General features: G+C 36.7%; 2 protein-coding genes across 4 annotated transcripts in view; both read right to left on the bottom strand.

Moving 5' to 3' along the window:
• Positions 1-26234, bottom strand: part of HPSE2 (heparanase 2 (inactive)) — a 667750-nt gene that overhangs the window by 326295 nt on the left and 315221 nt on the right. The window lies entirely within an intron of this gene.
• Positions 25884-26192, bottom strand: LOC118632233 (small integral membrane protein 19-like). The gene has a single exon (XM_036265136.1). It carries the CDS (start codon positions 26190-26192, stop codon positions 25884-25886), a length of 309 nt encoding a protein of 102 aa, XP_036121029.1.

The following is a 26234-nucleotide window of genomic DNA, read 5'->3' as shown; positions in this document are numbered from 1 at the left end:
TCTGGAACCTTTTAAAAGCATACTCAAATAGTCAAGAGGCAGACAGCTCTCCAAACACCTAACAATCCATGAGGCTCTTAGAGAAACAAAAATGAAACAAGACTCCTTAGGGAATAAGCAAAAATCAAGCCATGACTACCAACTAGTTTTCTTTCTTGAGAACTTAATTCTTTGACCTGACAGTTCAAGGTGAATTTACAGAAAGATGGCTTCAGCTCTGGTTGGTTTGGCTCAGTGTTTAGAGCACTGGCCCATGGACCAGAGGGTCACAGGTACAATTCCTGGTCAAGGACACTAACTGAGTTGCAGGTTCGATCCCCGGCCCTGGTTGGAGCCATGTAGGAGGCAACCAGTCCATGTGTCTCCCTCACATGGATCTCTCTCTCTCTCTTTCTCTTTCTCTCTCTCTCTCCCTCTCCCTCTCCCTCTCCCTCCCCCTCCCCCATCCCTCCCTTCCACTCTATCTAAAAATCAATGGAAAAACATCTTCAGATGAGCATTAACAACAAAGATGGCTTCAATAGGAAACTGGTTTAGAGCATGGATATATCTGCCAAAACTTCCTCTGCTTCTTGAATCTGAGCATGTTCTGAAGAATACCTTTTAAGGAATAACCATACTTCAGACTTCTGGAACATATTAGGCATTTATTTTAAGATAATGCTATTGAAAAATATTGTTATTAATAGGTAACATTTATTGAGCATTTATTATATGTCAGGTCCTATATGAAATATTTTATATGTACTAACTTATTTAGTTCTTAACATAACCCTATAAAGGAGGTCATGTTATTATCTTCATTTTATAGGTAAGGAAACTGAGACCCAGATGTTAAGCAAGTTACCTAATGTTACAGAGGCACTGCTGTGATTATTATGTATCATTTCTGCCTAGGCTAAAAGGAAGAATACATTTCCCAGTGTCCCTTGCAATTAAGTTGCAACTATGTGATTAAATTCAGCCAACGAGGAATGTGGGTAGAAGTGATAGCTACCACTTTTGGGCCTAAACTTTTAAAGCATCTGGTACAATCCTTAGATTTTTTTATAACCCTGTCACAGTAAGCTCAGAGGCCAGCACTTCAGGTAATATAATAAGATGGACAAGGGCTGCTTGCTTAACATGCCTCAATCAGACTTTAAGCAAGAAATAAACCCTGCCCTGACTGGTTTGGCTCAGCGATTAGAGCGTCGGCCCGATTAGAGCGGAGAGTCCCGGGTTTGGTTCCTGCAAAGGGCATGTACCTCGGTTGCAGTTTGTCCCCGGCTCCGGTTGGGGTTGTGTGGGTGGTGACCAGTCGATATTTCTCTCTCACATTGATGTTTCTCTCTCTCTCTTCCCTCCTCTCTCCCTCACGCTCTATCTGAAGATAAATGCAAAAAATGTCCTTGGGTGAGGATAAAAAAAAAAGAAATAAACCTTAATTGTGTTAAAATACTTCAATAAATCTAAGATGCTACTGATTATATTATCCAATATATATGGAAAAAATGTTATCAATAAACAATAATACCCAATTAATTGTAGGACACACTCTAATTTTTAGACATGTTGATTATGAACAAATGACAGGTCTTAGCTTTCTCATGATCAGGACTCAGGATGCAATTTCCAGAGGCTCCAACTAGTTAAGAAGGAGCAATATAAGCTTTAAAAAGGATAATAATTACATTTCATTGGAACACACAAAATATATTTATGTAATTAATCCATAGTGATATTTTAAAAAACCAACCGGTCACCTTTAAAGGATGATAGAAATTTTAATTATCTTGAAAATGGTAAATAAGGGAAAAAAATTACTTACCCTACCTTTCCTATATTAACTGTACCACTGAGTAACCAGTAGATGTGGGAAGCAGATTTTTATAAAAGTATTCCAACCAATAAATTAAAAATAAAAGATAGAATATCACCATTTTTGCAACATCCAATGATTTAATGCTTTTGCACAACTAAGCTTCTATTACCAGATATCATGTCCCTCTTGATGAAAAATCTCAAAACCACCTATAGATTTGCTCAAAGATTCTTACATTGTAGTCTAAAGACCTTGGAATCCTTTCAGCAGATCTATGAGGTCCTTATATTTCCAACTGAAAATGTGTGTAAGGTCAGGTTTTCTTCATACACTTCAAATAAAACAATATAATGCAACAAATTGAATGCAAAAGCAGATATGATAATCCAGCTGTCTTCTATTAAACCAGACAATAAAGGAATTTATAAAAAACAATGTCATTCTTCTCAGTAGATATATTTTCATTTTGTAAAATCTAGCTATTTATTATTTTAAATGTTATTTATGTTAACATAAGTTTATTAATATTATTTTTTTTAAATTATTACATAAATATTTTGAATTTCTCAGCTTTAATTTCTAATATGAAAAATATTGATAAGCATGACTCAAATAAGCAAAAGGTCTTGGGTGGGCCTCCAAAATTTTTTAAGAAATCCTGAAATTAAAGTGTTTGAGAACTGTTAGTTTCGCCAAAGAGATCGAACTTCAGTCTGATCAAGCCTCTGGATGCAGTTGTCAATTTTCCAGAACTACAGAGGACAGAGAACATGTTGCACTGCAACATAAGTATGTAATCAGCACAACTCAGACTGTGGGAAACTCTACAGGTCAAATGCCCCGGATTCTTCCACAGACAAACTGTAAGGAAAAGAAAAGAATGAAGGAAGAACTTAATAAAAGAGACTTTGAAAACATGATTTTTTTTTTAAACAGCAGGACTAAACTATAGTGTTTAGGGATACACACTCAAGTGATAAAAGTATACAGCCCTGGCCGGTTTTGCTCAGCGGTTAGAGCGTCGGCCTGAGGTCCTGAGAGACCCAGGTTCAGTTCCCACTAAGGGCATGTACCTCGGTTGCAGTTTGTCCCCAGCCCTGGTCGGTTGTGCGGGTGGCAGCCACTCGATGTGTCCCTTTCACATCGATGTTTCTCTCTTTCTCTCTGTTCCTCTCTCTCCCCCCCTCCCCCACTCTACCTGAACAAAAAATGGAAGAATGTCCTCAGGTGAGGATAAAAAAAAAAAAGTATACAGAAATACAAGAAATTGCAGTTACTTGAGAGAGAGGGACAGGATTAATTGGAGTGGGCACACTAAAGAGATTTGGGTAGCTAAAAAAGTTTTCATTCTTGATCTCAGTGGTGGTTTATAATAACTCATCAAGCCCTAAAGAGTCCATCTGAGAATTAATAAGACAGGGTAAGCTTCCGTGCCATCCAATCCTTTCCCATGCAGAAATGAGTGGAAAAGCCTATCTGCTTAACCATTATGCTATATTGATGGATATGCTAAAACTTGAAAAGACCATTTTTCAACTACATATTTAAAATAATAGATACTAGCTATATGATTCTAAAGTTCTTGTGTCTAACTCTCTAATCATGGGTTCTCACACCGTTTCTTTTTTTTTTTTTTTAATCCTCACCCAAGGACATTTTTTTTCCATTTTTTGTTCAGATAGAGTGGGAGGGGGAGAGAGAGGGAGGGAGAGAGAGAGAGAGAGAGAGAGAGAGAGAGAGAAACATCGACGTGAAAGGAACACATCGAGTGATCGCCACCCACACGACCCAACCAGGGCCGGGGACAAACTGCAACCGAGGTACATGCCCTTAGTGGGAACTGAACCCAGGTCTCTCTGGACCACAGGCCCACGCTCTAACCGCTGAGCCAAACCGGCCAGGGCCTCACACCTTTTCTTTAGAATCTAAAACCATCTTTGAAAATGAAGTACAGTCATGCACCACTTAACAGAGATACATTCTGAGAAATGCATCATTAGGTGTTTTTTATCATTGTACAAGCATCATAGGATGTACTTACACAAACCTAGATGGTATAGCCCACTGCACACCTAGGCTATATGATATGGTCTATTGTTCTTAGGCTAAAAACCTGTACAACATGTTACTGTACTGAATACTGTAAGTAAGTGTAACACAATGGTAGGTATTTGTATATCTAAACATAGAAAAGGTACAGTAAGAATACAGTGTAGAAGATTTTTAAAAAATGGTATACCTGTAAAAGGCACTTACCAAGGATGGAGTTTGCTGGACTGGAAGTTGCTCTGGGTGAGTCAGTGAGTGGTGAGTAAATGTGAAAGCCTATGACATTACTGTACATTACTGTAGACTTTACAAACACTACACTCAGGCTAAACTAAATTTATAGACCACCACCATTAAATGAAGCTCAAGAGAAAATGATGCAATCAAGAGACGTGATAAATAGGAGATGTATGAGACGGCTGGAGTTACATAAATACTGTTTTACAACAAAATTTTTTTATAAGTAGAAATAATACACTCTAAAATAATGATAAAATGTATAGTATAGTAAATATATAAACCAATAACAGTCAATTATTATAAATATCAAGTATTGTGTACTATACATAATTGTATATACTTTTATACATCTAGCAGTGCAGATGTTTTTAGACCAGCATCACCACAAACACGTGTGTAATACATTAGCTACGTGTATATAATACATTATGCTACGACACAACAAGGACTGCAATGTCACTAGGCAATAGAAATTTTTCAGCTCCGTTATAATCTTATGAAACCAGAATTGTGTATGTAGTCTGTTATTAACTAAAATGTTGTTATGCAGTGCATAATGTTTCACATGTTTAGTCAATAACCTATGTTATAAAGTAATCTCCTGCCTCCTTCAGAGCCTGAAATGCTTTGCTGTCTTTACCCATTTACAATCTACTTGCCTCCTTGAAGTAGACTGGCACAAAGCAGATTCTCACAACACAAATTCCATAAGATCTGACAACCTTTAAAATGGCTTCTGATAAGAAGTCATGGATTTCTGAGCCAGATGCATAGAAATGCATGCCATTTATTCTGTTCCCCCAACCCTCACTTAGAGCCTACCTACCCTCATTTCATGCACTTTTCTTAAATATGTCCTTGTCTGGTTCATAAGTTTAGAGTATGTTAGAACTGACAAATTAGAAATGGAGAGTGATGGCTATGGGCCAACAATTCAGCAAATGTATATTGTGTACCTATTATGTGCAGTAGATACTGTTAAATAATGAAAGATAAAAATAGCCTCAAAGTGAGAGAGGAGATAAATAAACAACTTAAAATAATAATTTTTGAATGACTGAACCATAATAACATACTTAACATGTAAAAGGAAGGGAGGGAGAGAAGAGGGAAGAAAGGAAGAAAAGAAGGAAGGAGCAAGAAATCAAAGAAATAGAAACTCTACCACAATTTTTTTCAGTATAACATATGTATCAGTCAGAGTTCAACCAGAGAAGCAGAACCAGTAGGAAATTTTATATATGTATATGTGTGTGTGTGTGTGTGTGTGTGTGTGTGTGTATAACACTATTAAAAGGTTTATGCAATTGTGGGGTCTGTCTAGCAAGTCTGGAATGTGTAAGATAGGCATCAGTAAGGGCAGGCTGAAACTCACAGCTACAGACTAAAACTGTGGTCCATAGGAAGAATTTCTTCTTCCCTCAGGAAGTCTCAACCCAGCTTTTTAAGGACTTTCATTTGATTTATTAAATCAGGCCCACCCAGATTATCTAGGATAATCTCTCTTAAATAAAGTCAATTGATTGCGAATTTTAGTCATATCTACAAAATACCTTCACAGCAACACTTCGTTTAGTGTTTGATTAAACAGATGGGGACTTAAGATTGCCAAGTTGAAACATCAAAACACCACCACAGTATAAGACAGCATTATCATTAACACTCATAGTTATATCAAGATATTACTCAGAGTAATATCAAGAAATGTATGCATTATTTTCTGTCAGTATTGATTCAAGAATTACTGTGTTAAGAGTCTTAGAGGCTGGTCAGAATGGGAGCTTACTGGATAAAGAGGTGAAGGTATTAGCCGAAGAACATATATGCATAACCCACAGACTAGAGGGAAGGAGGGCAGGGATTAGGTGGGGCCAGGCTAAGGGGGAGGGGCAATGGGGACATCTGTAATAGTGTCAACAATTTAAAAAAAAAAAAAAAAAAGGAGAGCTTAAATAGTATTTATATAGTACTTTACAAAAGGTAGGGAAATTGTCTATTTCAAAGAACAGGACATACCAAAAAATGATGGGGCAGTAAGTAGTAAGGCTCTTTCAAAGCTATACCTTGCCTCTAGTACTGTTTCCTTTTTTCTATGCATAGGAATAAAAAATATCAAAATCAGGATAGTTGTTCATTATGAGAGAGAAGAAATTGGATCTAGGAAGGTTACAAAGAAACCTTTAAGTATATGTAAGGTTTTGCTTTAAAAAAATCTGAAGCAAATTTGCTAAAATACAAATACAGTGATACCTCGGTTCTCGAACGCCTCGGTTTTCAACCAAATGGAGATTCGAGAAACTTTTGTCTCGGAATCCGAACAAATATTTGGAACTCGAACTTCCGAGATGAGCCGAGTTGAGCCGAATGGCGTTCATTCGGCCCAGCGCGCCTTGCTTGCGTCATCAGTGTGAGTGCAGAGAGAGAGTCACGCTTTGTGGAGTCACGCTTTCCTATTGTGTTTCACTGCTTCGGTTCTCGAACAATTCGGTTCTCGACCGTCCTCCTGGAACGAATTATGTTCGAGAACCAAGGTATCACTGTATATGACAAATCTGAGTAACAGATACATGGATATTGATTGTATTATTCTCTACATTATCTTGTATGATTGAACTATTTCATATATATTTTTAAACACCAGAAAAGTATATTATGTATTTCAGACAAATTCCTATAGAAAATAATTGAAATTATCTCTAAAATTAGAAGTTGAAAGTATTTTTTATCTCTCTAATGTCCCATATTAGTTTGTACCTCTTACCTATGATTTAAAGTCTATTGTAATTGACTTTGAAATCAGAGAGACCTGGGTTTAAATCTTAGTTTCATAACTTACTGGTTCAGTGACCAGAGAAAAATTACTTTATTCCTTTGAGCCTCAGTTTTCTCATCTGTAAAGATAAAAGTGTGCATCTCACCCTTTTATTGTAAATGTTATCTAAATTAAAATATAATTAAGTATGTAGAGCCTGGCACATCCAAGCTGACTGTATTGTATTATTGCTGTCTACCTTGTAATATAATTATAATTTTTACATTTTCATTCTCTCTGTTAGAGAAGGATTCATGCCTAATGCATTTTCTGTTCCTCACAGCATCTAGCACAGGTCTAGGCGTTCAAGTGAGTATTAAACATGTGGGAAGGTGTACATTCCTTACTGCCTCCGAAGCCCCCAGCTGATCTCCCATGAGGCAGAGCTCTCCGAACAATGACAAAGGGGAACATCTGTGGAGCCTATACACAGTCTTCACCCAGCTACAGGAGTTTGGAAATTTATAATCTAGTATATATTTAAAATTCATAAACTATATAGGGAAGTTAATATAAAACTGTAATAGATCAGTTCTAGAAGTAGGCCAGTAAAAAATATGTGACTCACATTTTACTAGAGCATGGCTTTACTAATGTAGGTAATGAGCCATATAAAGTACATTCATTTCATTCATCTAGACATAATTAAAATACAGAAACTTTTAAAATTAAAAGCCAAACCAAAGCCATGCAACATTAAGACTGACAATTTGAATGCAGAAGTTAGGAGAGGTAATTTTCTCATATTATTGATGTCTGGTAACTCAACTCACATAGCACTGCTGTTGCACTTCATATCAGATTCAACCCCTTCCCAAAACCTCACTGGTACTCAATTCTTGAAAGATGAGATGAAGATTGGGAAGGTGGGGGAGGATTATAAATAGGTGAGTAATATTTCTGTAATCATGAATTCAAATTCATCATTTTAAAAATTAAAATACAATTTTTTTTCCTTATTGATTTTAGAGAGGGAGAGAGAGAGATAGAAACATCAATAAGAGAGAACATTGACTGGTTGCCTCCTGCATGCCCCACACTAGGGATTTGGCCCACAACCTGGGCATGTGCCCTGACCAGGAATGGAACTGGCGACCATTTGGTACATGGGTCGATGCTCAACCACTGAGCTACACCAACCAGGACAAATTCACATTTATCCATTAAGTATAATAAAATATCCACAATGTTTAAGATACTAGGTCCTGGAAGGTGCATAGAAGGATGAAATGATCTGGAATCCAGTCCTCCAGTTCTTACAATTTAGTAGAAGAGATAGGATATACACATAAATAATTATAATAAAAGGTATACATTATGGATAAAAGACTTAAATGTAACTCATGAATCCATAAAAATCCTAGAAGAGACTGTAGGCAACAAAATTTCAAACATCATACGCAGCAGAATTTTTACTGACACATCACCTAAGGCAATAGAAACAAAGGAGAAAATGAACACATGGGACTACATCAAACTCAAAAGCTTCTGCACTGCGAAAGATATAATCATCAAAACGGAAAGCCTACCCACTGTATGGGAGAGCATAATTGCCAATGATATATCAGATAATGGGTTAATTTCCAATACATATAGAGTGCTCATACAACTCCACAAAAGGAAGACAAGAAATCCAATTAAAAAATGGGCAGAGGAACTAAATAGACACCTCTCCAAACAAGATATACAAATGGCTAAGAAACATATGAAGAAATGCTCATCATCACTAATCATCAGAGAGATGCAAATTAAAACAACAATGAAGTATCACCTCACACCTGTCAGAATGGCCGCCATCAACAAATCATCAAACAACAAGTGTTGGCGAGGGTGTAGAGAAAAGGGGACTCTAGTGCACTGCTGGTGGGAATGCAGACTGGTGCAGCCGCTATGGAAAACAATATGGTGTTACCTCAAAAAATTAAAAATTGAACTTCCATTTGACCCAGTGATCCCACTTCTAGGAATATACCCTAAGAAGCCTAAAACACCAATTCGAAAGAATATATGTACCCCCATGTTTGTAGCAGCACTATTTACAATCGCTAAGATCTGGAAACAGCCAAGTGTCCATCAATAGACGAATGCATAAAAAAGCAGTGGTACATATACACAACGGAGTACCACGCAGCTGTAAGAAAGAAAGATCTCTTATCCTTTGAGACTACATGGAGGGACCTTGAAAGTATCATCCTAAGTGAAACAAGCCAAACAGAGAAAGACAAGTTTCATATGATCTCACTTATTTGTGGAATAAAATGAACATAAAACAGTCTGAGGAATGGGATAGTCCCAGAGACGCAGAAGTGGGGTACAGACTGACAATCCCCTAAAGAGGGGGGTGGGGGGGGGAGAGATAAACCACAGAACTTATATGCATGTATGCATGAACAGTGGACATGGACAACAAACTGGGGACAGGGCGGGGAGGGGGGGTGGGGGAGAATCAGTGAGGGAAAAAGGAGAAACATCTGTAACAAAAATTAATTAAAAATAAATAAATAAATAAATAAAAAGGTATACATTAAAAGTGACCCAAGTAAAGTATAGTGAAAGTGCTACTGGGTTCAAAATAGAGAGGATTTACTTTTAGTTGGAAGAAGAGGTGATGACGCTAAATTAAAATTTCCAAGAGTGGTATTTTTTTTTTTTTTTTTTTTTGGTGCGTGCCCCTAGCAGGAACGAACCCTGGACTCTCTGGTCCACAGGTTGACACTCCAACCACTGAGCCAAACCGGCCAGGGCTCCAACAGTGGTATTTAAGATTATCTGAAGATAAATGCAAAAATGCCCTCCAGTGAAGATAAAAAAAAATTATAAAATTCTATGTTGGGATATTAAGAAATGGTTGATAATGGAAAGAAGAATTCAATATAGAGCACAACATATTCTCAATTATGAAAAAACTGGAGTGAAACAGTGATACAGCTAATTCAAAAGTTATGTATATTTGGTTTTAGGATTTAGACACTTACATGTTTGAATATGAAGAGGTTTTGGAACTACACCATATAAAGTCTTAATAATTAAATTAAGCCATAACAAAATGACCAATAGAAAAAGAAATGACAAGTATTATAGACTTCCTAATCTATTTCCTGCTAACAGTTATTCCCATCTCCATTCTCACTGCTGAAAGTAAACATAACATCACCTCTTATTAAAAATTAACATTTTACAACAAATGTACAAATAATAAATCTTCCTTTCCTGCTAAATATCTATATTGTGCACTATTCCTTCCCAGGTTGGGAAAAGGGTCTTCAAATGGTTTGGTGCTAAAGTCTCCAAGTGAAGTGTTTACTGCCTGGTGAACAAAGATAATAATATCCTGAGTCTTCTGATGTAATTTTAGATACATATGTTTCTTCTCTTTTTAGAAAATGGTATAACCTCAATTCTAATTCTGGCTAAAGACAGAATCTCTTTCATTCCTAAAATGATAGTTTCATTGGAAGACAGGAATTCTTTGTTGCTTCTAAGGAGTTACCGATAACAGCGGCTCATTTAAATGACGCATTAATTGACCTGGTTCTATTTCTAAGTTATGTGACCCTAAGCAAGTCACTTTCCGTCTCTGGGCCTAACTTCCCTCATCTGTAAACTGAGGAAATGGACTAGAGGATTCCTGAGGACTCTTCTAACTCTGATATTCTCCGGGCTGATAAGTATAAAAAAGGGGAGAGAGGAGCTTCCTTAAAAGACATCAGGGAGGTTAAAGCCTCCAGTAAAAACAAATAAGAATGTGTGAAATGATCCATCTCCATCTGTAAAAATCTGCATTTAGAACTGCTTGCATCTTAGAACTGTAGGCTATGCTTGAGTTTCTAATATTAAGCTATTCATATTCTTATGTGGTTTTGATAATTATTTAAATGATATCAGTATATTCAACAATAATTTCTGTAGACTAGACAGTAGATTAAAGAATTTGAACCTTTGTTAAGTTTTGACTGTACACAAGAAGTTTCAGAGACAGAGAGAAATATTATGAAATGAAAAAATCAGAACCATGGATTAGCTGTAATCACAGATTCAGCACACCAAGACATTAGTTAGCCATGTGACCTTGGGAAAGTCACTTAGTCTCTGAGAACTTCAGCATTTACTTTTAATAATAGCTAGCACATATTATATATATATAAGTATATATATGTATATATATGTATAATATGTTCTAGGCATTATGTAGGTTTACATTACACATGTATTTCTAATATTTCTAATCTTAACAAATCCTGAAAAGTAGGTATTAATATTCCTATGATACTGATGAGAAATCTTAAAGTCAGAGTGTTAACATAATGTGAGAACACCAAGATTCTAACCCTCGCCTTCTGACTGAAAAACCCAACCTCCTTCCAATGCTTTCCTCCATTAGCAAATTACATCCAATCAAGAACACTTCCATTATGTGTAAGGTAAGGCAATTTTTAAATGCCATTAAGATTTTAATTTCCTGGCAGAAGGATGGCCAAGTGTGATACAAATAAAATGGACTAAATCCTGAAGTTGTAGCTGGGAGGGAAAAGGTGGTAAGGGATGGTTAGGAACAAGAGAGCTGCCTGGAAGCTTGGCAAGAATGAGAAAGACTTGAAGAAAGGGAAATAAAAAACAATTTGTCAAAGTTAGGAGCATGGGGTCAGGGCAGAAGATCTCATCATTTTACTGCTCTCACTGCACTCAACCAATGCTACAGTGCTGAAGACTGGGTGAGTAGCCTGAAGGTGACATTCACCATCAGTTTCTCATCGCCTTTTCCTGCTTCTAATGGGTGGTTGGTGGCAATGATGGTACCTCTGGTGGTATTTACCTCCTGTGTAGACCTCTCTTCTGAGCACCAGATCTATATAGCAAATCACAAAGCTTGCGTTAAAAGACCAACATGTGAGTATAAAGAAATGAACACATTTCTTGAGAAGATCAGAGTCTCTAAAGGCCATTCTCAAAGAGACATTCTAAAAGTGTTATGAGCAATGGCAGCACTTTATGTTTTCCATGGTGACCACTTTGAGGAACAATCCTCAATTGGATGCATAAATCCTGTTCTTGGTCCAGTTGTCATGTTTTGTTTCTGCGTGAGCCTCATTACTTTCCAGTCACACCTGGTGTGTGTCTCTGATGTGGCTGCAAGCAGGCTGGACAAGGGACTTCCCGTCTACTCTCCAGTGTGTCCTGGCCAGTGCACAGGTGTGTCGTGGACTAACATAAGATTGGGAACTGGGTCATTTGCAGGCTGAAGGCAGCTGGAGTCTTTAGTGCACAAGCTCCTACTGATTGTCATGGGACTGCTCAGTAAAGGAATCAGAGATTTTAATTACCAGTAGTTGTGTATCCCAACCAATAGGAATGCTTTTCCATTCCAAGTATTTCCCCCTTCAACAGATGCAAAATAAGGGGCCTTGGGCCTGGCATGTGGTGTGGGATTTCTGTTTCCTATCAAGCAAGATAACTTTACACATTTTCTTTACAGCATGGGTTTTTGTAATGGCTGATTCTGTAGAGAAATATATTATTATAAACTTACTAATAGATTTTTGTCTTTATATAGCTTAATGAAAATAAGCTGGGTCAAAATGCCTGTATCATTTTTTGAGAATTTAAAAAAAGAAGCAAGTCAAAGTTGAAGTTTTTGGTGGCTATCTAATCTGAAAGTGCTTTAAAAAGCAAAATGTTCTGGCCCTGGCCGGTTTGGCTCAGCGGTTAGAGCGTCAGCCTGCAGTCTAGAGAAACCCAGGTTCAGTTCCCGCTAGGGCATGTACCTCTGCTGCAGCCTGTCCCCGGCCCTGGTTGGGGTCGTGAGGGAGGGAGCCACTCGATGTGTCTCTTTCACGTCGATGTTTCTCTCTCTCCCTCCCACTCTATTTGAATAAAAAAAATGGAAAAATGTCCTTGGGTGAGGATAAAAAATAAATAAAAATAAATAAAGTTAGACTCTTCAGTAATTAAAAAAAAAAAAGCAAAATGTTCTGTTTAGATCCAACACACATTTATTTGGTTATGAAGAAAATTAAACCTAATGACTTTATTGACCATGGTCATATATAAGTCATTTTAAATTTTCTTTTTATGTTATACTAAGAAATATTAAGACTTTTCACTCCTTTCAAATAAAACATTCTTTGGCATTAGTTAGAAATTTAAAGGTGTGACCATTACTTTATTTTCAGATTTCATGTTTTAGAGTTTTGAAATAGAAAACATTAAACATTTTAAGGGATATTCTTGAAAAACTCTGAAATGGCAGTTGGTATATTACCTAAAAATGATACCTTAAAATTAGCAAAAAATAATTTAAAAAATTTTGAGAGCTCAAGAAGCAGAGACTAGAAAGTAAGAGTAGAGGGTATTACTGTCTACTAACTCCTAGAGACCAAAAATTGTGTTACATTTACCTTTGAACATGCCAATATTTTTAAGGAAAATATAACATTTTATTTATTTATATTGTTGACACTACTACGTATGTTCCCATTTCCCCCTCCTTTGCCCACTTCCATCCAGCCCCTGCTACCCCTACCCTCTGGCCATCTCCATACTGTTGTCTGTGTCTGTGGGTTATGCCTATATGTTCTTTAGCTAATCCTTTCACCTTTCATTCATTCCCTCCCTTCCCTCCTTCCCTCTGACAACTGTCAATCTGACCCACGTATCCATGCCTCTGTTTCTATTTTGTTCATCGGTTTATTTTTTTCATTAAATTCCACATATAAGCGAAATCATATGGTACTGAACATGCCAATTTTAACAGATTCTGGCATCTCTTACATGGCAAATAAATGTAGAAGGGTGTGAGGTACTTGAAAAGTTTGCATTTTAATTTTTTTTAACACATGTTCTACCAACCTAGGAGAGTTTTTGAATTTTAGTTTCTGTAATTTTATTTGTGGAATGATATACTTTTTGTTTTTCAAACATAACAGAGTATCAAATATACTTTTTCATATGACCCTCCACTATATTCTCAAATGCCCAAGAGGCTACCCCAGGTCACAGGGCTACCCCAGGAATCATGGGCCTATGTTTTCATATAAAAGACAAAGATATTAGGGCCCAGAGTGGTTAAGTGATTTTTACACAATAAAGGTCAGACATCTAGTTAGGACCAGATCTGGGACCAGGATCCAAGGCTCCTAGATCTTATAATTATGTTTTGCTACTTCCTACACTTGATTTCATTTCTTCTTCATCATGACCTGGGTTTTGAAATTCATGATTAGATGAAAAGAAAGCTGAAAAATACAGCACAAGGCCGTATGTGAGTATCCTGAGCCTGGAGACATGCCTTGCTACGTATCTTCTGCACACATTTTTTCCTTGTTGTCTAGGAAACCCAGGTATGGGCAGCATCTGTTAGAGATATCTCTGGCATAACCGATACCCAATTCAAACATTTTCATTAAGAAAAAAACTTTCAGTAATATCTGAAAAGTCAAAAAGTTACTAAGCCCTATACAGTTTGGCTCAGCAGTTAGAGCGCTGCCCTGCAGAAACAGGGAGTACCGGGTTCAATTCTGGCCAAGGGCATGTACCTCAGTTGTAGTTCATCCCCAACCCCGGTTGGGGTTGTGCAAGTGCAACCAATAGATGTGTGTCTCTCACATCAATGTTTCTTTCTCTCTCTCCCCCTCCTCCCCTCTCCCCTCCCTCCTTCCTTCCCTCCCACTCTGTCTGAAGATAAATGTAAAAATATCCTCGGGTGAGGATTAAAAAAAAAAAAAGGAGTAGAATCGATCTCCCCTTGTCTTTCAGTCAAAGATGGGTCATACTACCAACCAAAAGGTATTTGGTAACTCTTTAAATTCTAATCGTAACAACAGCTACCATTTACTAAACACTTATTATGTGTTTGGCATTTGCTGATTAAGTCATAATATCTTATTTAATACTTATAACAATCCCAGGAGGCATTTTTATTATCCCCATTGAGGGAACTGAGGCTAAAAGAAGTTACACAGCTAATAAATGTTTGAGCTGAGACTGAACCCAAATTTGCCTAAGCACTAAAGTCTGTGGGTTTTTTTTTTTTTTTGGTTTTTTTTTTAATTCTCACTGGAAGACATTTTTCCATTTTCTGCTCAGACAGAGTGGGAGGGAGAGAGAGAAACATCGACGTGAAAGGTACACATCAAGTGGTAGCCATCCGCACGACCCAACCAGGGCCGGGGACAAACTGCAACTGAGATACGTGCCCTTAGCGGGAACCAAACCTGGGTCTCTCTGGACCACAGGCCAATGCTCTAACCACTAAGCCAAACTGGCCAGGGCTAAAATCTGTGTTTTTAATCACTACTCCAAGCATGGCTATTTGATTTCACTTTATATGCCAATTTGCTTGGATTAGAATTATATTCCCGGATTCTTAGGCAAACTATGATCTTGGTGGGAAAAAGAATTGTGATCATTTGTTGATGTCTGCTATGTGTAAGGGATGAAAAGTAGTAGCAGTGACATACACATCAAGTCTTTGCCAACTCTGTCCTAGGTAATACTTCCTCTGTGAAGTATTACTCTCTCTACATGTGATATGTAATCTATTCTGTAGACCAGTTTATGTCATGCCTAAGTGACCATATTTTGCCAGACTAATATCAGAATACTTGGTTTGTCAACAGAATTTCTTGAATTAGTATTTTATTAGAACATCCAGGCTGTATGGTTACTACACTATTTGTGGGCAACAGGGACCAGCCTTGAGTTTTCCACAAGAATTTGATGGCTTCACTGGGGTGACAGAACAATACAAATCAGCCTACCCATTTTTGAAATGTTAACAAGACTTTATGCACTAGCTAAGTGTTTTCAATGCATATCATTCATAAAATAATTCAGGTGAAAAATAGTCTTTAAAAGATTAAGACTAAGATGAAGCAGACTTGTCCACAGCCAAGGAATTTAATTCAGGATTCGAGAGTAAAAAAGAAAACAGAGTTAGCAGGAGGTGAGCAAAGAGATTAAAAACAAAGAAAGGCCAAAGAGCAGCAAGGTTAGAGAAAAAGAGAATCAGATCAAAGCTGGAAACTCATAAAAGCCAAGCCCTACTATAAAGAAAGGATTATTTACTTACTGCCTATGTTCTGGTAATTTTTATCACTGAACCAAAACAGATGGGCCAGAGTTAGTCTTGTGCATTCACGGAATGGAACATACATTTCAGAGGCCATAGAAATAGTAGAGTGTCCTAAGACAATGCAGGGAAGTGATGCTGTTAGCATTCCTTTAGCTGCAACACAATCTCTCCTGCTAAACTCAAGTAAGAGAAAGTACCAAATGCACTGAAGATTTTCCTCCATCCTCCCCCTTTCTTCTTGTGTTCCCTCCTGTCCTCCTTGCTGCTCTTCCCTCCCTTCTTTACTCTCTCCTTTCCTTCCTCTCACAAGACATTGTTGAGGGTCTGCTATATTCCAAGTACACTGGGTTTACACAAATGAATCAGATCTACCACTCTCTTCCATTTCAAGGCCCACAGTCCAATGGGAAAGATAAAAAATAATTCATTATAATTTTATAACACTTTATAAAAAACATTCTCACACAGGGCAGGGGATTACTATCTCCATTTATAAATGATGAAACTGAAGCCCAAAGAGGTTAAGTGAGTTGTCCAATATCAACCCTCTGATATATAATATGGGCTTCTCTCCCTATTGATTAAGTTTCACCATGGGCTGCATAATTAATATGCATATACATTGACATATGTGTATACACACACATACACATTAACACATATACTCACACACATGTGTGTATAGGGTAATACTAGATATATATGAAAGTACTCTGTACCTTGCAAAGGCTAAGCAAATATAAGTTAGCACCATTATTACACAGAATCAGAGTAAATAAGCAAAATAGTAAGCAAAGACTTGAAATATCTGACAATCACTCTTCTGCTTGCAAAAGGAATAGATTTCAAAGTTCAGGATGAACCATTCAAGAAACCTAGCTGGGCTGAAGAGGCAAAAAATATAAATTAATTAATAATATACCAATGTCAAAAAGTACTGGATTCATCACCAGGAAGTTAAGGAACAGATTTACCAAAGGCTTTGGAATAGAAAGTCAAGGTTTTAATATAGCCATAAGACCTTCTAAAGCAAGAGAAAATATGAGAACTAGAAAAGTGGGAAGACTCATTCCTCTTTCTCAATATATAAATAAATATATAAGAAGTGATAATTAGCTATGAGTTAGCTTTAAAAAGTAAAACTAAGAAAACTGAATTAAAAACATTTGTTCTTATATGATACATGAATTCAAATATGGGATCACTTTTGTAAGAAGAGCTAGTTTTATACAACTAATGAAAGAGAAGTTTCCTGATAGAAAAGGCCTCTCTTTACTATACAAATTATCCCATATGGAGTGGACCACACATTTCATGTCTATTTCACATTGTTCAACAGATGTCCCAAGCCCTTTTATAACTGAGAAATACAGCTTAGAAGTAACCAGGAAAAAATAAAGACAGTTCTTGAAACTTTTGAAGAATTAACTATCTGAAACAAATTGGTGGACTCTAGTGCTTACTGGGATCTAGGCATTATGCTAAATGAGTTAGAGTTATTACTTTAATCCTCCTGACAAGCCTGCAAAGTGAATATTGTTGTTATTTTACAGGTGAGAAATCTCAGAGAGGTCAAATAGACAAAACCAGATAGATGCTGCTTTTCCCTTATCATGTCTGCCAAAAGAGCTGAGAGAAATCAATGTTTAGTTAGCAGATGAACCAGAAAAGAACACTAGAAATGACTCTAAAACTTAGGATTTATTGCGAAGCCATGTCAACTAAATTGGCAATATGACTAAAATTAAACATCTGAAACTAACATAGTCTGTATTTTGAGATTGATCTACACGGTAACAATATGACAAACAACCCATCACACATGTTGAGTAGAAGTAAGTTTAGAAGGGAAGAGCTACCTCAGGAGAGACATCACATGATCTGGACCTTATAAAATCTTTGGAAGTGCAACCCCAAAAGGTTTTGATGACAGAGGCAGGAAGTTATCTAAGACTTAGAGAGCCTGGTATAACAGAGGAAGCGTTGAATTTTAGTGATGCTATGGTTGCTGCTATTTCTCTCTGGAATGCTTCAATGTTCCTTCTCTTCCCACTTGTCCTTAAACTTCTACTGCACACGTTTTTACGTGTGAAAAGGTTTTATATTTGTTTGGCATTCAGGAAGGTAGGTCTCAAGAAAATGTGTCCCATAACCAACTCATGCCTCTTCCCAGACTCTTCTGCTCTTCCTGTTTGAAAAGAGCAGGTTTCTCTGCTATAGAACAACCCTTTCTGTGTAGTTTCTCCCTGGCTTTTCATAAGTTGGGTCTTCTTTCCTAATTCCTTCACATTTTGAGAGATTCTTTCTTTAAAAGGTTCTCTAATCTTACATTCACCTTCCTTAAAACTGAGCTAGTATGCTGGCTTCTTGAGGTCACTAAGACAAAGAATAAACTAGTTTTTAATTTAATAGTACTGCAAATAAACTCACTTCTACCTCCAAGAAAGTTTCTATATAGGATCAGATCAATTATTTCTGGAGTTCTTATCTGTACAACCATGTGTCCTAAATAATTAGAATAATCTAGAATCACCTAGACAAAATCAGGTTGGTAATGCTTTTCCTTTACTTTGTCTTCTAAGAAAGCTTGGAGAAATAGATGCTGTGATTAGGAAGTAAACCAGAAAAGGAGACTAACATGACTCAAATTTTAGGGTTATCATGAACCCACCATGTCCGCAACACTGATGTCCAACTATAGTAGCCTCCACTTTCACTTATATTCAAAGAACTAATCCTCCTTAGATGAAGATTTCATAAAACTTATAACCCAGCATCTATTCTAACAACATACAAACTGAAGAAAGAAATTGGGGAAAGTAAGATGAGCAATAAGCTTTTCTCCCTACCTGCCTCTAGAGACCTGCTGACTTCCTTGAACAAGAGCTGAGAAGTTTCCTATATGCATATAACAATCATTGGATCACTTATTTATTTGTTTACAGTTTCAAGGCCCTCTGCTGGACTATATGTAGTCTGGCTGAGCTCTAAAACAAAAGTTTAAAAATGTAAATGAAATACAAACAGCAAAAGCCACATATCTGAATAATTACAAATGAAAGTCACAGAGACATTTTCATAAATATCCTAATATCCTTGTCATTAATCTTCTTTGAAAAATTCTTATGCAATAGGCAATTTATGGAAGGCCAAACCATTTTATTCTCACAGCTAAATGAGCAAAACTTCCCCTAAAAGTCCTGAGCATTTATAGAGGACATTTAAACACACACACACATACACACACATGCGGGTGATGCTTTCCCTCTTCTGTTTGCCATAAAACAAATAATGCACTGAGGCAATTTCTTCCATTCCTCTCCAGAGAAGAAAGGTGCTTCGGCAAACAAAGCTCCCCAAAATTTGAGTTCTAATCCAAGTTTTCCCAGTCAGTGTTATTGCCTTGATATTGACAGTAGACAGAAAGAAATACAGAGCTTCCTGTCTATCTTTTTCTCGTTCTGTTTTTTTTCTCTCCTTTCTTGTCTTATCTCCTTATCATCTCTTCTCCTTTTCACACATATCATTAAGAAAAATGTTTTAGCATAGTGAGGTGGCGTGATTTACAGTAAAATGGCCAAGAAAAAGTAAAAGTGCTGTCTATCCATTAGCCCTACCCACCAACTATTTCATACATTAGGATTCATTCATATATATATGAATCCTAACAAAAACAGAGCAGTTAGAAAGAAGCAATTTCTTTCCCTGGCCAGTTTTGTTCAGTGGTTAGAGCGTCGGCCCATGAACCAATAGGTTGCAGGTTTGATTCCCGGTCAAGGGCACATACCTCAGTTGCAGTTTGTCCCTGGTCCTGCTGGGGTCGTGTGGAAGGCTATCAGTTGATATAGCTCTATCACACTGATGTTTCTCTGTCTGTCTCTCTCCCTCCCTCCCACTCTATCTAATGATAAATAAAAAAATATCCTCAGGTGAGGGGAAAAAAAGAGAAGCAATTTCTAGAAGAGATGATACGACTCTCTACTTATCAATAACTGCATGACTTTGGGCCACTCATGTATCTGCTCTGAGCTTCAGTTACTTTATCTTTAAAATGGAACTGAAGATCTTAATCATTTCACACATGAGGTATGTTAAATTGTTTTATAAACTGTAAAGGGCTAGACAAGTGAAAGGGAATATTCATATCTTCTTCAAAAATAAGCAAGACTTGTGTATCTCAATAATTTTTTTAAATTATATTAAGAAAAGCAATATGGAATAATATAACAAGAAAAAGTTTCCCCCCTTCCTTTACCCTGAGAATTGAGAGCTTGAGGCAATAATAAGAATCTAAAAGTGAACGTTTTTTGATGTCCTCTGCTCTTTCTCTTAATTTCCCATAGATTGATTTCCTTGTATTGCACATTTCATGCACACTTTGCATCATAATGACTATTTTATGAGTTGATTCTTTTATGAGAAATGCTTTTCTGTGTAATCAAGCAGAGAGAGAACTGTCTCAAGGTTCACTTAAAAAAAATCAATTATGAATTGCTAAGTGTAATGTTCACAGAGAAAAGATTGAAACCTGTTTTTTTTTGTCGTCGTTTTTTTTTTCTTTTAATGTTTTAGGTTTTTTGTTGTTGTTGTTTTTTGATGTCTTCTTATAATACAAGAAGCTTCGCTTCTACCCAAATGATAAGAGAAAGCCAGATAATCTACAAATCATTTCTTGAACCTATTAGGGACAAAGAACTAGCCTGAATTCTAAAAAAAACACAGGCACTTACCCAGGGCAGAACATGGGAGTAGGATATGTCAGACACCATACAGGCTGGTAAGAACTCAACTAAAAAGTTCAACAAATTGCAAAAGGCAGAGTGTGGGCTAGCATAAAAGCATAGAACCCCTGGGAGTCTAAGATACAGACACAAAGGGAGTTTTGCATCCACTTGCATGCCCCTCCTTCAGGATCTCCTTTGGCATGCATTAAAATGATTGGGTGGGGTGGCAGGGAGGGTGGAGCAGGAGACCAAGGAGTGCTATACTTGGTGTTTCAGGCCTGCAAGAAGTGAGGAGAGATGAGGAGAATAAGCCATTCCAGGAGACACAAAGCCTGTCCATGTCCTTCTCTCTCTTCTCTAATGTATAAAACTCTTAGCTGCTAAAGGACTGGGAGCACACCCTATCACTCTCAGGGCACAGCTCAAAACCAATTCCAATTGAGGAATGAGATGAGAGAAAAAAAATTACCCCTGTGGGTGGGACAAGAAACAGTCCTGGGCTCAGACCATCAGAGATTCTCTATCAGCCAGGATGAGGCAGAATCACTGACGGGAAAGCCCCATGTCTGAGACTCTGGGACATACTACCTATCTAAGACTAAGGCTGAACCAGGACAACATAGAATGAACCCCCTGCCCCTTGCCTTTCCCAACTAAGCTAGCAAGCACACAGTCATCCCACATGTAGCTACCCATTGTCTCCAGTAAAAATCAGAAACATTGTAATAGAAACTACTTTAGTATTACTCCCCCCAGGAGAACCCTTGCTACTCATGGAAGCCAAGTATTCAATGACCCAGCAAGTAGTCCAGCATTTCCACCATACATATAGATAATGTATCCTTCCCCTCTCTATCATTTCTTCACATTCAGCCTATCCTCAACTCTTACCTCCAGGCCAATGGCCAGCAAGTCTTGATTACAACATGTTATAATTATTAATCACTCAGACACAACATCTCTCAGGAAATATGAGACAAAGTATGTACAGTCAGCTCCATTTGGGGGACTTTGTACTAATTTATCCTCCTAATCTTGGACCTTCTATTCACCTAATTATGTTGACCAATCCTTCCTATATATTCCAGGATCACTTATTTTACTTATAGTCCCCTTTAAGTACCTTACTTGCCCAGGTAAAGAGAATTTCATATCTTTACTTTGTAGCCAGTATATATATATATATATATATATATATATATATATATACTCACATATATATAATAGAAAAATAAAACATGTTTGTATGTTTGTATAAGCTAGAAAATAGCTCACAACAATGTGAAGGTAATTCAGCCCTCCAACTGTTAGTTGGAGCAGGAACAGTATGATCCTTTTGGAGCAACAAATATTTTTTTTATTGGTTGAGAAAACCGAATACCATAAATTTTAAGTCATTCCCCAAAGTATATTAATACAAGTACAATATTTACAACAGAAAAGGAGGTTTTGAAATACAAAATAGTAAATATACATACACACATACACACACACTAAATCAAGTTCCAAAGACAAAAAAAAAAATCTACAGCATAGATCTCAATGGAGTTGTGACTTACACTAGAAAGAAAAGTATATTAATGACCAGAAGCAAAGATGAGAACTAAATGTATATGACTTTTAGTAAAGATGTATTTATAATGAAGTTACCTGGGGATCTGATCTAAGATAGTTTTATTTAGCATTTGTATGCATTATTTGAAACAGGGAATGGAGAGAGGACACTTTACATTCGTGGAATACAGAATCTCTTCTAGATTATGAAATGTCAACGAAATGAGGAGAAAACGTAATATAATGTGATTTCACAAAACATTGTGAATAGAAAAAATTGTGGAGACTAAGCTACTTTAGTAAAAGATAGTTTATTTAAAAAACAATACTGGCCCAGCTGATGTGACTCAGTGGCTGAGCATCGGCTCATGCACTAAGAGGTCACTGGTTCAATTCCCGGTCAGAGCACATGCCCAGGTTGTGGGCCACATCTCCAATGCAGGGCATGCAGGAGGTGGCCAGTTAATGTTCTCTCTCATTGATGTTTCTATCTCTCACTCACTCTCTCTTTCTCTCTAAAATCAATAAAGAAAAAATTTTTTTTAAAAACAATACTGGTTTTAAAGGAAAATAATAATAGCTATCAAATAATAATCATAACTATTAATAGTTATCAAGAATAATATACATATCTCATTCAGTCCTTAACAATCCTTCACAATATGTATTCTTCCTATTTTACAGACAAGCTGAGGCTCAGAAAGTTTAAGCAGTTTGCCCAATGCTACAACAATAGTTGTTGAATACAGCCTGTAAAAAAACAAAACAAAACCTGACACAATTATTAAGCTGTGTTTCCTTGTCAACTTTAAATACCTAAGATATTTTGCCCAGCCAGTGTGGCTCAGTGGTTGAGCATCAACCCGTGCACCAAGAGATTCCCAGTCAGGACACATGCCCAGATTGTGGGTTGAATCCCCAGTGAGGGGCAGGCAGGAGGCGGTTGATCGATGTTCTCTCTCATCGATGTTTCTCTCGTTCTCTCCCTCTCCTTTCCTCTCTAAAATCAACAAAGGAAAAAATATTTAAAAAATAAATAAATAAATACCTAAGATATTTTTAGGGCAACTAATAGAAAACCAAATTTGATGATAAGAATTCCATTCCTGTACTTGGTACATTGACTTCCATGACTGTAAGGCCACATCTTTCATTAATAAATCAGCAGGAAGTTAGAGAATAGTATGTTTGAAGAAGGAATAGTAGTCTATACAAGAGACTGAAAGCTGGAGATGGAAAGTTGCTAAAAAAAAAAAAACCTCTTTAGAATTGTATGGAAGGATGCCAAACTAATGTTACTAGTAAATGTGAGTTGGTATTACAAGTTATTTGTAAGGGGAATGAATTCCTAAGAAATTTGTTCATTATAATGGATTTGTGAATAAAATCAACCAGCAGAAGGAGCTGCTGAAAGAACATACAGTAGAGGAAATTTAGCCCCTTACCTTACCCACAGGTTATATTACAAAAGTCTGTTTCTAAGTCAGTTATTTAGAATGCAGAATTCTTTCACCAAGGGAACAATGTTCCAAATCTGGGATCAGCACTATAGCCCTCAAGCCAAATCCAGCCCAACACCTGTTTTTGTATGGTCCACAAGCTAAGAATGGTTTCCACATTTTTAAAAGATTGAAAAAAAATTAAAAGTTGACTAATATTTCATGACACATGAAAATTACATGAGACTCAATTTTCAGTGTCCATAGATAAAGTTTTATTGGAATAAAGCCACACTCATTTGTTTATGTATTGCCTATAGCTGCTTTCACATGGAACAGCAGCATTGAGACAGAGACCATAGGACTCACAAAGCCTAAAACACATGTGCTCACACACTATGTGGCCCTCTACAGAAGTTTGTCAGTCTTCATTATAAATGATGATTACATTCCTGGACTGGCTGACAAAAAGTGGTATCATTTAAAATGTGGGTGTACTGTGGTGTTAACAGCATCCCCAAGTCTATGCCTGGAACTCTTTTGAGAACTCCGGTGGCATTCCAACTATGGAAGCAGTGAATATTAAAGCAAATATTTCAGTAATATTTTTTTAACCTTTGCTTATGCTGTCCAATCAATTTGGAATACCCTTCTCCCAACAACAAAAGTTTAAAATAGCTAACATTTATGAGTTAGCAAAATTGAGCATTTATAATGCTTTAAGTGTTTTATATGCATTGTTCTATTTAATTCTCACAACAACTAAGTGAAACAGTTACTATTTTTTTCACTGTGATTTATATTTACTTATGTACACTATTTTTACAAATCATCTGAGATGTCCAGGTTTGTAATTTGTCCAAACTGTTCTACATGTCAGTAGCAGCAAGTAAACTGCTCCTGCTCGATTACATTCTCTGCTCATGGAAATATACACCATGTTTCCTACAGCAAAGCAAAGTTTAAGAAGATTGTCTCCTTGCCACTCTGCTACCCCTTGCCTGTGATTATTACAGTTCACAATCCTTTTTAGCTGTACATAGTTTCTCCTATGTATAGGCGGTACACTCTAATGTGAGTTAAGAAAGGATTACTCCATTTGGTCAACAATTCACCTGGTACAATATCTACATTTTTGAGTGGTATAATTAAATTTTAAAAGAAAATACAATTTCCTTGAGTGATTTTACTTGGTCTAAACCTTTTCATTTAAAATTTATATTTTCTTACTTTGTAATTATAAAGAGAATATAAAATAATACTGAAATATTAACTTTAATGCTTAGAATTAAGAATATCTTTCATTCAAAAACTAATTCTTGGCCAGTTACATGGACAGTTAAACTTTCCTGCCACTACCTCCAAGCAGCTTTTACTTAAATAAATATGAAAAATTAGGTAAAAGCATTTCAATGTATAGTACACAATGGTACATAATATGGGAGTCTTCAGGGAGGCTTATTATGCTAAAAAAGCATTAAACATTGATAGTCATATGACCAAAAAGCAAATTGCTAACACCAATTATAAAGGTGCCCATTTATTTGGCAACATGGCCCCCGTATAGTCTAAAGAAGACTCTTGTGGTGGAAATGAAACTTTATGATTAAAGAAAAAAGCAAACAAACTCCTAGGAACACAATTAAGGGGTAAAATGAAGCTTCCATAATTAGCAGATGAGTATGCTTCATGATGTAGAAAAGACAGTCTACTAAGCAAGTTCTGAAGAAGCGAGAAGCTAATTCAATCAAAGAGTGGTAACAACAGCAATAAAAATACAAATAAGTCCATTATCCATATTACATTTATCACAGAATACAGTCTGAGAGGAAATTATGCCAATGACTGGATTTTCATTTTTTAATTTTTCAAAAGTGTTCAGCTGAAAGTGGCATAAGCTCCAGATTCTTGCTTCCAAAGATGGATTTTCATTCCTGACTGATTGTATCCTGAAGAAATCAAAGGCCTCTGATTATAGTCTATCTCCCTGTTTTCAGGCCTTTTGAGCAATTTATTTGCATAGCAAATGACTCAGATATACAATTTTAAAAAGCAAAACAAAACACACCAAAAATTAGGGAAATATCACAAGTAAAATGATTTTTTAAAGATGCTGTTCAAGATTCAGTAGAATCAAGAGCTTGCTACCATACTGTTTAACAATTACTTATGTTGCTCATTTTCTGAGATTTCATTCCAGTGAGAGTTGCACACTGTAAGCTTGGTTTTGTGGCTGTTGGTAGTCATACTTCCTTGAAATGGAATACATTTCCAGTTGTCTTAAATGAATTTTGCTTACTGTGGGCTCTGACAAAGTTTCTGCTGCAGGTGGCACACTGAATAGCCTCATAATTTTCCTTTTTTTCCTCTTGGCATACATGAAGAGACCAAAGCTAACAAAGATCACTACCAAGTAAACATTGGTGGTTTCATTCCAAGCCTCATGAACATGGTAATCAATAAAACCATCATCACCTATCACTTCGTAACCCCCAGGCATGCGGGCTGCTCACTCCAGAGGTGGAAGGCCACCAGGCTGCTT

The sequence above is a fragment of the Molossus molossus genome, unplaced genomic scaffold (assembly GCF_014108415.1).
Source record: "Molossus molossus isolate mMolMol1 unplaced genomic scaffold, mMolMol1.p scaffold_m16_p_17, whole genome shotgun sequence".
NCBI lineage: Eukaryota > Metazoa > Chordata > Mammalia > Chiroptera > Molossidae > Molossus > Molossus molossus.
The sequence above is the reverse complement of the archived record's forward strand: the minus strand, read 5'-3'. Positions and strand labels throughout refer to the sequence as shown.